Source organism: Scleropages formosus, chromosome 17, assembly GCF_900964775.1.
Source record: "Scleropages formosus chromosome 17, fSclFor1.1, whole genome shotgun sequence".
Classification (NCBI taxonomy): Eukaryota; Metazoa; Chordata; class Actinopteri; order Osteoglossiformes; family Osteoglossidae; genus Scleropages; species Scleropages formosus.
The window spans coordinates 11,615,314-11,629,890 of record NC_041822.1 but is presented as its reverse complement, the minus strand read 5'-3'; the positions used below and the strand labels follow the sequence as shown (position 1 = coordinate 11,629,890).

The window sequence follows — 14,577 nt, the reverse complement described above, 5'->3', positions numbered from 1 at the left end:
CATTTCTCCAAAAATGATCCAGAAGCCATGCAGCATAAGGAGGACAGCGCTGAGTAGACATCTCAAAGACCATTCTGTGTTGTTGCTGCCAAAGGCAAAAATCTGAAAACACCTTGACCACAGTGGACTCAGGCCTTTCTGTAACTTGAAAAGAGTAACACTGGCACTAAGGGACTTCTTCTCCCAGAGGAGAACAACGATGCAGAACAAAGGGACAAGCACAGCGTAAGGACTGTGGCGATAAACATACTGTCTCCATGGGGCATTTTCGGGCCTGCCTGTGGACCTGCTCTGAGATGACTCTCCAACAAGATGCAAGAAGTTGATAGCAAGGCTGAGCCACCGATCAGAGGACACAATTTGTACCAAAGCAGAGACTAGTGAAAAATAAACAATTAAAGGGCAGAGACAAGCCACCAACCTGAGGGTACTGTAAATATCCAATCAGAAGCAATGAAAGTTACAGGCGTTTCAGTTATGGTTTTCTCTTCTTTCCTTTACGTTGTCTTCTGAGTCTGGTCCACCTTGGGCCACAGGCTCAAGAGCCACATCCCAGGCAGACAGTGGCTTGACGTAGCACCATTCTGAAGGCAAAGGGGAGGGGACACTGGTGAACTCCATGAATTAGTAGCTTCAGCTGAGTCTACCATCAACATGTGCCCAAAGTGTGAGACCTCTTTCCTTCATGTTCCAGCAGTCTTATTGCACTGATAGCACTCTAGCGGTTATAAATGGAATCACTGGAACACTGGGAGGCTGGCTGTCCTCTCTTTAGAGTTGGGGTGAAACGGTAACTATTGCAGGTAACTGACAATGTGCCCAATATGTTTATTAAAGGCCGTTGTGAAATGAAAGCAACTTCGACACTGGGTTGACACGTCTACCTCTGTTGTCCACCAACAACTACAGCCATGCCAGGGGCAGAGACATCGTTTTCTAATATTCTATCCCCTGACTCCCTAAAACATCCCCGAAACACCAAAGAGAGGGTGCAAGGATATTTTAAGATGCTGGCATGTTTACTCTACTAAGATGGTATGTTGTCAGCGCAAGGTGCTGGTGTGTTTCATGATTTAAGGTGTGGGTTTGTCTCCTGTGCTAAGGTACATGTATTGCTTCTGTGTTAAGGTGTTAGTTCGTCTCTTGTACTAAGATATAAGTATTGCTCCTGTGTTAAGGTGTTGGTTTTTCTCCTTTCCTAAGGTTTACATATTGCTTATGTATAATGGTGTTGGTTTGTCTCCTGTACTAGGGTATATTTAAATTCTGCATTTGTCTCCTATACTGTGGTGTCAGTCTGATATTCATATAGATCTTACGGTGTTGGATTGTTTTTTTGTATTAAAGTATATCTGTGTCTTCTGTTTTAATGTCAGATTCCTAATTCCAACCACTACCACCCTTCCACTTCATTAATGGACATGCAGCTTGAGATTTGAATATAGGGAAAATTACTGAATTCAAGAGCAAGGTCTCCTTTTGTTCTGACTTCATCACATCGTCAGTAAATGGCCATTTCTATTTACTGCAGATCTGGTGATAGCAGATTCAGTCTGAGAAACCATGTTACAGGCTGGATTATGGGTTGGATAGATGGTGCAATCGACATCAACTGACAAACACAATCCCAGAAAGGAAAACCTGAACAAATAACAGAGGAATCAAACCATTTTCCAAAGAGACTTGACCCCCATTAGATGTCTAGTCTGCATTGTGTTAAATGAAAAGTACAACTATAGTTACCTGTGCTAATCTCTAAAGCCACTCGAAAAGGAGCAACACAGAGGATGGGTGTGATAATGCATGAAATCATCCATCAGAATAGCGATATCATCATTACTGTAAGAGTGCTGACCTAGAGCTCAATATGCTGCAGCAAAACACAGCCCCATGGTGAGTTAGTGGGAAGGACCGTAGGTGGGGAGGGCAAATTAGGGTCCACATGAAACAGAGAGAGAATACTAAATCATCAAAAAGTCCTCATTAGTCAACAATCGATGTCTCTAACAAAGACAACCCAGTTGTCAGAATTTTTTTTCAAGGATGTTTTCTCCTGCTCCCCCGCCGCTTCACTTGTTCTCCTCCCTAGTTGGTCGGATCTTCATCTCGGTGAACTTGAGCGAGTACTGCCAACCGGTCCAGGAGGACCACTCGATTCCATCAGCATATGAGGTGTGCTGGCCTCTCAGGTACTGTCCATTCAGGTTAGAAGTGTGGCAGTTGCGATACCACCAGGCCCCATGGTAGAAGGAGGCGCAGTTGTTCTCCGAATGGTCGTTGTCCTGGTCCTTCGTGGTGAACTTCATCCCGTTGTGCTTCAGCAATGAGTCCCCTAGGGAAGCAAAGCATGCACACAAACACGGACACACAAACACGCAGCAGGGGAGGGAGAAAGAAAGATGGGGAAGGAGAGTAATTAAATGGGGCTCTGAGAGGACTGCTTCACAGTAAAGCCATTTTACTGACATTTCCCTGCGTTTTTTTCGTGCCTCCAAATTTCTCACCTCCTCCCTGTCATTCCTAAGATACCTGTAGCGAAGTGCAACGCTGTTTGGATGCCAGGGCTACCTCACTCTCGGTGGTTTTGATGTGGACAGAAGGAGGATGGGGGAGGGAGACCTACTTGTATCATTACTTTAATGTTTAAATAAACAGTGGTGAAGAGGGCCAGACCACAGGGCAGCCATCAGGGTGAGAGGAGAAGGGGAGAGCGGAAGGGTCTGCTGCTAATGCTTCTTATTGACTTTTGTGATGTATGTCTCCTGGCGATAGTGTTGCAGCAAGAGGCACAGTAATTTAATCCCATCCCTCTGGTACATGACTTTGTTCTGGTGAGTGTGAGTCTGGGTGTGTGAGAGATTCTGAGTGTTCATGCCTATACTCTGTAAATGGTGATGCAGTTTTAAAGCCTCTGTCATCACCATATAGCGTAAACGTTCTGGTTTTTTTTTTTTTTAATTTTTACTTCTTCAGAAATCTAATATTAGAAGACAACATTGTGTAATTGCCAAATGAATTGCATGCAGTGTGATCTGTATTTTTATTTTGTGGTTTGCATGTTATACATTTTTTTCCCATTCATGGCATTGCTATTCTGTGTTGGTGTTAAGACTTATTATAACAGATGGAATTTGACATTAGCAATAAAAAGTGGATTATTTCATGTATATGTATCACAAATGTATATATATATATAACAAATATAAGTGCAGCATTTAATATATGATGGGGGGGTGCAGTGGCGCAGTGGGTTGGACTGGGTCCTGCTCTCCAGTGGGTCTGGGGTTCGAGTCCTGCTTGGGGTGCCTTGTGACGGACTGGCGTCCTGTCCTGGGTGTGTCCCCTCCCCCTAGGCCTTACGCCCTGTGTTGCCGGGTAGGCTCCGGTTCCCCGTGACCCCGTATGGGACAAGCAGTTCAGAAAAAATGTGTGTGTGTGTGTGTGTGTGTGTATTTAATATATGTACTATATGCATATACTGTATATGTAGATAATGCACATCTATATAACAACCATTTTAGATTTCTAAAACAGATAACATTCTCTACTTCACACACAATGACTGTAAGAGTGTGTTAAGAACAATGAAGCAACTGCTAATTTGAATGATCAGCATTACAATTCATATTTAAGGCTGAAAATAACCAGTAAGTATTTCCATGAACATACAGAACAACATAGTAGTTTAACACCAAAGAAAAATTGAGCTTCTCAGCCCTGACATGCAGTTTAATGGAATTTGAATGGTGCAGTGCATTTTATCAAAGTCCCAATCAAGGCTGAGTAAGAGCTCAGCTGGAAGGAAACCCCAATATACCCTGTGGCGCATTGGCCACCCCTGCGCTATAATACTCTGCCACCCATGAACTACCGTACATTTTGATATTAAAAGGAGGCTCTAGCAGTACTGCTTATCATCACCAGTTGGCAAGAGTAGCAATGCTATTAATGCAATCATGGGCAGATTTTAGCACATTAAATAAATACTGTAGATGTCTAGTCCTAATGTGTACAATCATTAAAAAAATGAAAATCATAAGAAAAAAACAATTAAGTAATATTACCATCGTACCAGAAAATGTACCAGACGATAAAACCTTGAAAGTAACAATGCAAAATGTATGGAAAGGACCAGACTGTACTATACAGATCTCCAACATTAGACCACTGAAATTCTAAGCAACAATCCAGCACTACTATGAAAACCATATCAAAGAAATGGCATTTGAATACATTATAAAATGTTACAAATACTGAATGACATTTTAGCCTCCTTGGTATGCAGATGCAGGCTGATTTCCCGTTATACTGGCAAGCGAATTCCCAAAAGAACTCTGAAATGGTTTATGTTCGGAATACTTTCTTTGCAAGTGACTTCTCTGGGTACTTTACAAAAAACCTGCTTCATTTTTGTCAGGAAGCAAAGCTGAAAACACGGAAACAAATGTCTGGGGAAATACCCCCTCATGAAAGCAGCTAATGTCGTACAGTACAAGTATGAAAATGAAATCACATTAATAATGAATGCATAGAGAGATCAGAGAGAAATGATGCGGACCCCCCACTAAGTCCAGCACCTTCATTAATACACACTGTTGGTTGAGAAGCTTTGTTGCAAATTAATCAAAGACAAGTGTAAATGCATTCCCTTTTAGCCTCACCAACGATAAGGTCAAAGTATTCCTGTTAGGTAACAAACTGCCATTAGACAATTCCTTTTGATGTTCTGACAGCAACCACTCAAGGTATTTAACAAGGAGAGGGCACCTAAGTCCTTACCCTTTACCGAAATTTGCATACACTGTAGACTTATGCCACATACATACACACAAATTCAAATGTGCCAGTCGGTTTAGAAGATGTTCCAATGTAAAGCAACTCCCAGAACTCTTCAGAGTTACTCATTCAAAGTACTTGTTAAAATAGTCAAATATTTACCAAAGAGAGATTTAACGCTTCCTTTTCATTGAGGGAGTTTCTAGTTCACTTAACCGATGAAGTGCATCCCACTTATACCTGTAAACACACATTACCGATCGTCTTTCCTGTTCTCTGCAACTTTCAAGAGTGCATCGTCGTTTAACATGAAATGCACATTTAACAAACACAGCCAAGGAAGGGAAAAAGAGGGGGAAAAAAAAAACGAGTCCTAATTGATGATATTGGGAATTGATGTTGCATGCAAATTCTAACGATGGATATTGAAAGAAGGGTTGCTAATGAGGTGGGAGCTGAGAATGGAAATGTTCCCATTCTTATTCTGGGTAACAAGAAAGCCTGTTTGTGTCTTCCAGCCTGACCTAATTGTAAACTTCACTGTGATGCCACAAAAGCAGCCCCTGGCTTCATTAGCTCTGCCCTTTCGAGTGGCTCAGGGAAAGGTCGGCTGGGAGTCTGTCCTCGCCGAGTCGGCCACCGCTGAGGTGGAGAGACCTGGGAGCGACGGCTTGCATGGACCCCATTAATGTTAAAAAGAGCCCTGTGTGACAGGAGAGGTGAAGCATGGATAATGGCAGCTTGCCCAAGCTTGCCTGGAGGAGAAAGCAAAGGGGACTGGCAAAGTGTGGAGGATGCCGACACTGCAGCTGGGAGCCCGAAGTCAGAAAGAAGCTCCAAATAACTCTTAGTTGTTGCTGACTGCAACGGCACCATCTTTATAGTTGAATGCTAAGTCGTCATTGTTCAATTTGCTGCCAAAGTTCAAATGAGGATATAAATCCTAAACAAATGAGGATGTAGAAAAATTAAGTTCTTTGAAACATGACGAAAGGGGCATTACATTTTGTTTTAGCATTGATTTCAACCAGAGAAGTATATACTGCTATACAGTAGCCGAAGAGAGAGAGAGTGTGGATTCTAGTTGGGTGTTGCAGATGCCAGTCTACTGTAAAGGGTGAGAATGCCACATTTCAGCCTGCTGTTTCCATGGTGACTTTGGGATCTCGGGTTTTAGTCTGAATGATTCACAGGGCAGAAAAAATGCTTGGTGTGACAGCAGTGATGGAAGCACAACTCAGAAAATGGAGGCCATTTAAACAAAACTGTATTACTTTCATATGTGGAACTAAAGAGCAGTTCAACTACACATGACTGGTAAAAATCACAAGCATTCTGTGTAAGTGTTTAAGACGAGGGCCAGAATTTGGCCATATCTAATTTGGACATTAGAGTAATAACAAGGATTACAGTTGATATTGTGATAACAGAAGACTAGGGAGTCACTTTGAGGTCACTCATATCTTTCATAAGGCCCCATACAGGTACATCTCCCCTACACTACAGTGCCAGTCAAAAGTTTAAGTACTCTTACTGGAAATGAATTTTCATCATTTATGTTTCATGCTCAAGTCATTAGAGTTGTGCCTTGCGTTCTGTCTTTGCCACATCAACAGACCATGCCACTGCTTCTTTCCTGACTGTTGCTTTGACTGCTTGAAGCCAAATATTTCAAATTTATACTTTTTGCTAGCCTAACTTAACCTCCTTTTTTTTTTTTTACCAAGGCAAGTCTGGTTTCAAGCAAGTATATATCCTTGTCACTTGTTACAAACAAATGTTTGATGCTAGATCATCTTCATTTGATTGGGCAGGAAAGCCATTGATTGCACTGAGTTTATAAGCCAGTTGTATGACCAAACTGGGGGCTAAGGTTTGGGGTGGATGTGCACGCGCAATACATTGCCTCTCTTTCCTGGTGTAGTGATCACCGCATGGCCACTGTCTGGCTTGCCAGGCAGGAGGTCACTGGCCTCTCCTACATTACAGTGTCCGTAGCAACACCTTCTCGTCGGTTCCCCCGTTTTCCACAGAGCTTGCTACGTCATAGTGTGACCAAGTGTCCGGTGGGATAACTGGATGGGTAGGCTGGACTCGTTACCTTGGTTGGCAGCCAGCCTAAGAGAAGGACAACTCTGACTCCAAACCCGGATAGAAGAAGCTTGTTAGCCCTGTCAGGCCATCTCTCTAGGAGAAGGACACCCCAAAATAACACCTATGACCCAGGGACCTCACTGTCCCAGCTTGCTAGGCTACGGCAGACAAGCCCCAGGTGTAAAGGGTGGGGCCAGTATTGTGCACACTGCACCCCTCCTAAAAACTTAACTGTGCAAGCTCATAGGGCACACCCACGTCTACAACCAACATTATCATCAAGCCCTGCAGCGATGGGAAAGGGGCGAAATGCTTTCCCTTGCAGCCGCTGTGGCCGGACCTGCCTGTTCCGCATTGGCCTCATCAGCCACCAGCGAGCCTGCAGCAGATGTGGGCAGCCACCCTTCCTAAATCTTCATTTGTGAAACCAAGCCATGATGACCAAATGGTATTTATTCTGATAAGCTGTTACAGCAATTTTTCATTGTATGGGACCCAGTTAAGTAAGGAATAGGTCTAATTGCATTTATGTCTGAAGATGAATGTTTATTAAACAAAGATGTAAAACTGATTAAGTGCAAAGCAATCCTTATACTAGACCTGCTGTCCCTGAGTAGTCAGCAACAGTTAGAGGGTAGCCATCATCGTCTGGGTCCACCGAGAACAATCCCACGCCGAAGGTCCCATACTGTGCGAAGGCAGTGCTATTCTCAAAGTCCTCCAGGTCGATGCGCAGCTCATAGTTGGCTTGAGTGGTTAATGCATGGATCCGCTTCAAACCTGCAATGAAGGGGGCAGAACAATGAGTTATTATAAGGACAGCGTGATGTGACCTGTGCCAGTGTGACATGGTGTGCTGTGGAAGGAGGAAATGAGAACCTCTATACATGCTACTGTATAGCCAAGCACAAGCAAGAGACCACATCCAGTGATCCCTGTCAGAATGAGAACCTCTGTGAAACACAGTGATCTATATCTCTAACACATCTTAATTCTTGGAAACAGAACACACGCTTATGCCTTCTACTGTATATACTGATGGAAAAGGGGAAATAGGATGGCTACGCTTTGCCCATTGTAACTAGCCAGTTGATTTTCGTATTTAGTTGCCATGCACTGTTTTGTGTGAAAACTTGGGCAGACAGTTCATTTCAGATAGCTGTGTCTCCACATCTGGGAGATGCCACGTAATGGGCAATTTCTTTATTGCATTCCGCATAAACGTCTGAAAATCGCTTTCTGGCTGTTGAAAGACCATTAAAAAAGTAAGGGCTGAACGATTGTGACAGTTAGAAAATTAACCTTAATGTATGAGCACTGCTGTTTGATATATCTGCTGGGTATCACAATTACATTCAGGAACAGGAAGTTAAGCTCTTTTGGTTTTTATTGTGGAAAAAAAAAAATAACCCTTTATAGTAGATTCAAATTAGCGGTATGGACCAAAACAAGTAGTAATCCCATTATAACTGAAGTGGAGCATCTGTTCCAGTGCTTTGTGGATAATGAGATGGACATTTCTTGATATCAGGTATGTGAAGAGGATCAGAGTAATGGAGTCTGGAATGTAGAGAAGGACACTACCTAGCTCCATTGGCCATAAACGCCACTTCAGAGAGCTTGGACCAAAGTGCACAGAGGCTCCTTTAATGTGAAAGGTCACTGCCTCTGAGCCTGGCAGCTATGGACGGGAGCATGTGATCACACGTGTAGCACAAGCACAATTGTGGCCCAACACATTTTAGCCTCCTGGAAGCTAAAGGTTGCTGACAGCTCTTTGCACTCAAATTCAGACTTCAGTATATTTTGTGAGTACAGATCTTTTTCCAGACAAGTTGTCATGAGGCACATCCACACCTGTAGCACTGCTTATATCTGACTGCCACATATCTATAAAGGGCACAATTTTTCTTATTGCTCATGGTACACATTTGAGGTGAAAACAGGATGATACACCATGGTAGTAACACCCTGTCCCCTTGTCTGTTGTCTCTGAGAGGAAATTGGGAATATCTGGACAGCAGTACTGTCACAGACAAATAATTACAAACTTAGTGCCAACCAAGAGCTCCTCTGCATTGACATGTTTGGGTTGTTTGGCACAAGTAGCTGCATGCATTTGCTGTTAAAGATGACTGATCATTTAGCTGAGTGCGCTTTGCATCCAGAGTAAAGACATGATTCTCGTTTTCTCCCGAAACAGTGTCCATCTGCTATTACAGCATCCATCTGCCGCTGGCAATGCCTCTGTCTCCAGAGAACAACCAAGGAAAAGAACCCCAAATACTGATTCCTTAAACCATTTGGAAAGAGATCTGTACACCTTTCTTCAAACTCCTTCCTTCACCCTGCTTCCAGTCTGTCTATAAGAGTTCTTCCACACTGACAAAACAAACACCAACACCAGGAAACTCGGACGTTGGCCTGTTGGGAACAGCCAGCGTGCGATGGTTAGTGTTTGCTTCAGAGCCTATTCCCTAATTCAGTGTGTTCAACTGCTTTTTGTCAGTTTTTTCCTCTCTGAAAATCCTAAAGGCAACTGCCAACTTTAGAGTGGTGGAGTTTGTGTTTGTTCAGGCGGTATGGAAGGGCCTTCGCAAGCAACACATGCTTAATGTGACTGGCACTCAAGCCAAGACAGAGAAGCTTGTTTGCCCATGGTGAGTTAAATTATATCAGCAGTGTTAGTAACAGTCAAGCTGACAGATCTAGCTTGGGAGGGAAGCGTTAAGCGGATTTTAGGGTTTCGAACAAAGAATAGACCTTGAGAATAACAGTCAAACGTGCAGTTTTATTCCACAGTAAGGCAGGAACAACTGGCAGTCCTACTCCACATCCCCTCCATGAAACATTTTTTGTATTTTTGTCTCAGTTTACAATACATCATATTTCCCATCAGTGATGGTGACTGAACATTTCCTATGTTGATACATTCCTTCTTGATAAATGGATAAATCTGATCAGGTCTTATTGACTGATTTGTGTTACTTAAGTCCCACAGCCTAAAGAGTGTAAGTGTTGCAACGGAATATCTATCAGGTAATATGTGTTTAATAATTGTGTACAGGTTAAAAGATGACTCTGCTCTAGATCACTTCCAGCACTATTCTGGTGTCCTTTTTGTAAACCTGGGATTAACAAAGAAACATTAAAATTATTATTAGCATTCAGAATTAAAATTTCAGGGTCAGCAACATGTCAGTTTCCCCCTATTGCACTCAAAATAAGCACATCAGCGTTGAGAAAAAAAAAGAGATTTAATGTAGATAGAATAAAAATACATGATAGCCAATACTCTGTAGACATTTTAAAAGGAACCTAGCTATAGTGCCATTAAAGACAAGGCACTCATGCATTTGTTCTGCATTTTGTCGGAGCTGTTAGGTGCAACTTATTTTATTCCACAACACCTGCAACATTTCCATGTACCAGCCCATGATTCATCTCCTGTTTGAAAGCAAACATAACAAGGAAACGCAACAAGCAAGACACCCCGTGTCTCAAATGCACAACACATCAAAGAAGCCTTGCAAAAAAAGCTTGCTCAACGTTTGTAGCTTTCACATTTCACCTTCTTTTCCCTTCTGGAGCAGTGTGTAGATGAATGCTACAGTACATCAGATTTCACCTTGGATTTCTGTCATGTTCCATAGTACTCACTGTGTCCTTTGTGAAGCTCAGATATTTACACGCATTTAGAGGAGAATAATATTGCCTGGTTCCGAAGGGCAGGGCACATATTTGTGACTAATGGGAGAGATTTCAATAGATCAGAGTGTCTTTTGCTAAAATGGTAAACCAGTTGAGGGCCTCTCATTGTAAGACTCTAAAAGCAATGCTGAAAGGGGCAGCAGCCCTGTGAAACTGGCAAGCTACGGAGACAGATTTGAAACATGTAATCTCCTTAGTCTTAGCAGAAGCTGGGGGAGTTTGATTAAGGTATTTAACATTTATAAACTGGATATTAAGGCAGATTACAGTAACTACTTTAGGCTAAGTACTGTGAAAAAGCACAAAAGGGCATAGGTGAAGATTAAAGGCAAAGTTATCAGCGATGCTATTCCCCACCGCTCTTCCATCCTCAGAGAAGCCCTTTGTAGGTGTGTAAAGCACGTAACTCCAGGACTCTGTGGCTTCGTGCAGCTGACACCAAAGACAGCGAGTCAACTTTGACCAGCTCTGCTCACAAGTGGCACGGAGCCCTACAGATTATACGGGCAGTCCCCGGATTACGAACGAGTTCCGTTCCTAAGTTGAATTTGTACATATGTTGGAACAGTTCAGTATGGTTCGTATATACTAAGACAAATATTTCACTATATTTGTCTTAGTATAACGGGGGGTGCGGTGGCGCAGTGGGTTGGACCACGGTCCTGCTGTCCGGTGGGTCTGGGGTTCGAGTCCCACTTGGGGTGCCTTGCGACGGACTGGCGTCCCGTCCTGGGTGTGTCTCCTCCCCCTCCGGCCTTACGCCCTGTGTTGCCGGGTAGGCTCCGGTTCCCCCGTGACCCCATATGGGACAAGCGGTTCTGAAAATGTGTGTGTGTGTGTGTGTGTGTGTGTGTCTTAGTATATACTACATAGTGTACCTTTCTATGCAGAAAAAAAACACTTCCAGATACACTAAAACATCTTTAATATAACAATACAGTAAAAATAATAATACAATGTAATGATTCAATAATAATAATAATAATAAATTTAACTACAGTATTTGTAACAGTGAGGGACATAGAAAGAGATAATAATAAATGTTACTACAGTATTTATAATAAAGAGAAAGAGAGAGGAGAAGGAGGAGGAGAGAAAATGTGTGTCTGTGTGCGTATGTGTATGTGGAGGTATAAAAAACATTATAGAAACATTAATGTTCACTTTTCCAATGTTCGTCGGCATTTCACCTTTTTCCAATCGCTTTATTATTTCCATTTTAGCTTCAGTCATGATTGTTTTCCTTTTCTTTGATGCATCACCATCACTTGCGTCACATTTATGTTTTGGTGCCATGGTTAGGAGGGTAAAAACAAAAAAAAATTAAAGCGAAATACAGTAAACTGAAAAGAAGGAAGTCTTCGTGCTACCTCGGGCTCACGCACCCATGAGCCGATGAACCGCTGTAGACGTGCAATGTTTTGATACGTGTTGCAAAGTAGCGCCCGTTTGTTATTACGAATCATTGCATGTAACTCGAATTTTTAAAATAGTAGGCTTTACAGGGGGTGGTTTGTAACTACTGGTTCTAGGGTGTTCGTAACCCGGGGATTGCCTGTATTGTTGTTAAGTATTTCTTTGTTCTTTGTCATTTCTGACACAAAACTGGTCAAAAGAATCACATCACTGAGATATAATCTGAAAACATAAAACATAACCAATACTGCAAAAATCTTTTCTTCCTTAAAAAAATTAACAAATATACTACTACAGAACAGTTTTGAGGTTTTACAGCTCATCTTAAACGGCAATATGACTTAATGAAAGTGATAAAGTAAGATTACAAAATTTCCATTACACTACATAATACTCTTTTTTATCAGTGTATTGTAACAAAATATTTAAAATGAATATTTAATATATTCAGCCAGACTGGAAAATAAGACATTTTCTGTGCAGATAAAGAAATTTCTCAAACAATTTTTACCCATTAATGACATTTATCTCTGTTTAGTTGATTTTACAGGCATTCCTTCCAGCCAGAGCAGAAGCAGTTCACACATCTACAGGCAAACTGTTTAGCATTTGTGAACATCAAAAGGAGATTATTTGGAAGAAAAGTACCTTGTTTACTGTTTCTTTTTAAAACTACGGTTCTCCTCTGAAATTACATGACTTCCATTAAAGCTTTAATTAAACCCCTGGGGAATCTCAGCTCTTGATACAGAATCAATTTCCGTGTAGACAAATAAAGAGAAATTAATTTTTAAAAAGTTCAATTTAAACATTCAGGAAATGCCAGTGTTTTTGTAATCACCTATATTCAAAGTGCATTTAAGTGCCCTTAGAATGATATATGTCAGTCACAGTTATTTGAATTGTATGCATTTTCTATAACACTTTATGAATTTTAATTAGCGTATTCCCAACAGATTTATCTATAACTTAGTTGTTGCAACAAAATGTGATGCTTGCTGGGATACCTGAATTTGTCAACATAAAAAAGACCAATACGAACATTTGCAGAATAGCGTATGTTACTGATGACAAATTTGTTTGGGTCAGGGAAAAAGTAATAACAGATTACATAGTACAAATGGAATATTTTCCCAACTCTCCAATAACCTATTCTCTTAGTTCATTCTCCATATATTAGCCATTTGAAAGTAATATTTTACAGTGGGGGGTGCGGTGGCGCAGTGGGTTGGACCACAGTCCTGCTCTCCGGTGGGTCTGGGGTTCAAGTCCCGCTTGGGGTGCCTTGTGGTGGACTGGCGTCCCGTCCTGGGTGTGTCCCCTTCCTCCTCTGGCCTTACGCCCTGTGTTGCCGGGTAGGCTCCGGTTCCCCGTGACCTCGTAAGGGACAAGCGGTTCTGAAAGTGTGTGTGTGTGTGTGTGTGTGTGTGTGTGTGTGTATTTTACAGTGCCAAGAAAGTGTGACACTCTTCTGCATCATAAAGATTCATGAAAACACCAAAAACATCATAATTACTGCTTTGTCTGATGTTGAATAAATAACACATTCAACTTATTTCTATTCTCTAGATTTACTGTAATGACTACCAACCAATATGTTAAAAAATATACAATATTGTGTGGAGACATGGTATGCTACTGGTGAATTAAATTATTTATATATTTTCTGCGATTCGTAGAAGAATAACTTTCTGATGCTTTTAAGGAAGATACTAAGCTATTCTCTACTCAATGTCTCGCAGAAGCAACGCTTGGCTGTTTCCATACTTGTGAAATTTCTCGCCATTCATTATTGATGACACTTGCCCCCTCTGGTGACGCTAGCGCTGCAGGGTCTTACTTATCTGTGGATTTCCCTGATAAAGAAAGTTACTGCTGCAGTCCTGCCTCTATCATGGTGGGATGGAAGTGGAGATCAGAGAGAAGACAGATTGGTATACTGGGAGAGCCCGTGAACTCTGACCAATTTCTAGTGCTTGCCCTGAGCAGGACTGCAGTGATCCAGAACCTATCCTGGAAAGATTGGGCACAAGGCTTGGGGGTTGGTATACCTTGGACAGGATGCCCGTCTATCGCAGGGTTGTCACACACACAAACACATCCATTCACACACTATGGGCAATTTAGAGTTACCAGTCAACCTGAGCTGCACATCTTTGGACTGTGGGAGGAAATTGGAGAACCTGGAGGAAACCCGCAAAGACGTGGGGTGATCATGTATACTCCACACAGACTAGGCAGAGGTCAAAACCACAATTTCTCACACCACCCAGGCTCTATGTGGTGGCAGTGCTACTCGCTGTGCCACCCCCTTTGTTTTTCATGTTTTGTATTTCTATATCATCACTTGCTAGCAAGACTCTCCATTGCATCATCCTAACATGACTTTCCCTAATCTTGCATTATGAGGTAACAGCGTAGGACTGTTTGCAATATTAGAAATTCTAGGACTAACACGAACAGCACAAAGCAGAGGTACATTTTAAAAAATCTGGGTAGCGATGAAGTAGCCAGCTTTCAACTACTTGTAATTCTCAGTTTTGCCAAAGATAAAAAATAATTTTAAATTAAATTAAAACT

General features: G+C 41.9%; 1 protein-coding gene across 1 annotated transcript in view; it reads right to left on the bottom strand.

Annotated features, from left to right (window-relative positions):
* Window positions 1-1,001: 1,001 nt before the first annotated feature.
* fibcd1a (fibrinogen C domain containing 1a) overlaps window positions 1,002-14,577 on the bottom strand; it is a 97,293-nt gene continuing 83,717 nt past the window's right edge. The window contains exons 7-8 of the mRNA XM_029259584.1: window positions 7,471-7,650; window positions 1,002-2,332 (exon numbers count right to left, since the gene is read on the bottom strand). Of these exons, the coding sequence (XP_029115417.1) occupies window positions 2,070-2,332; window positions 7,471-7,650 (443 nt within the window). The 3' untranslated portion in view covers window positions 1,002-2,069. The remainder of the gene's footprint in view (window positions 2,333-7,470; window positions 7,651-14,577) is intronic.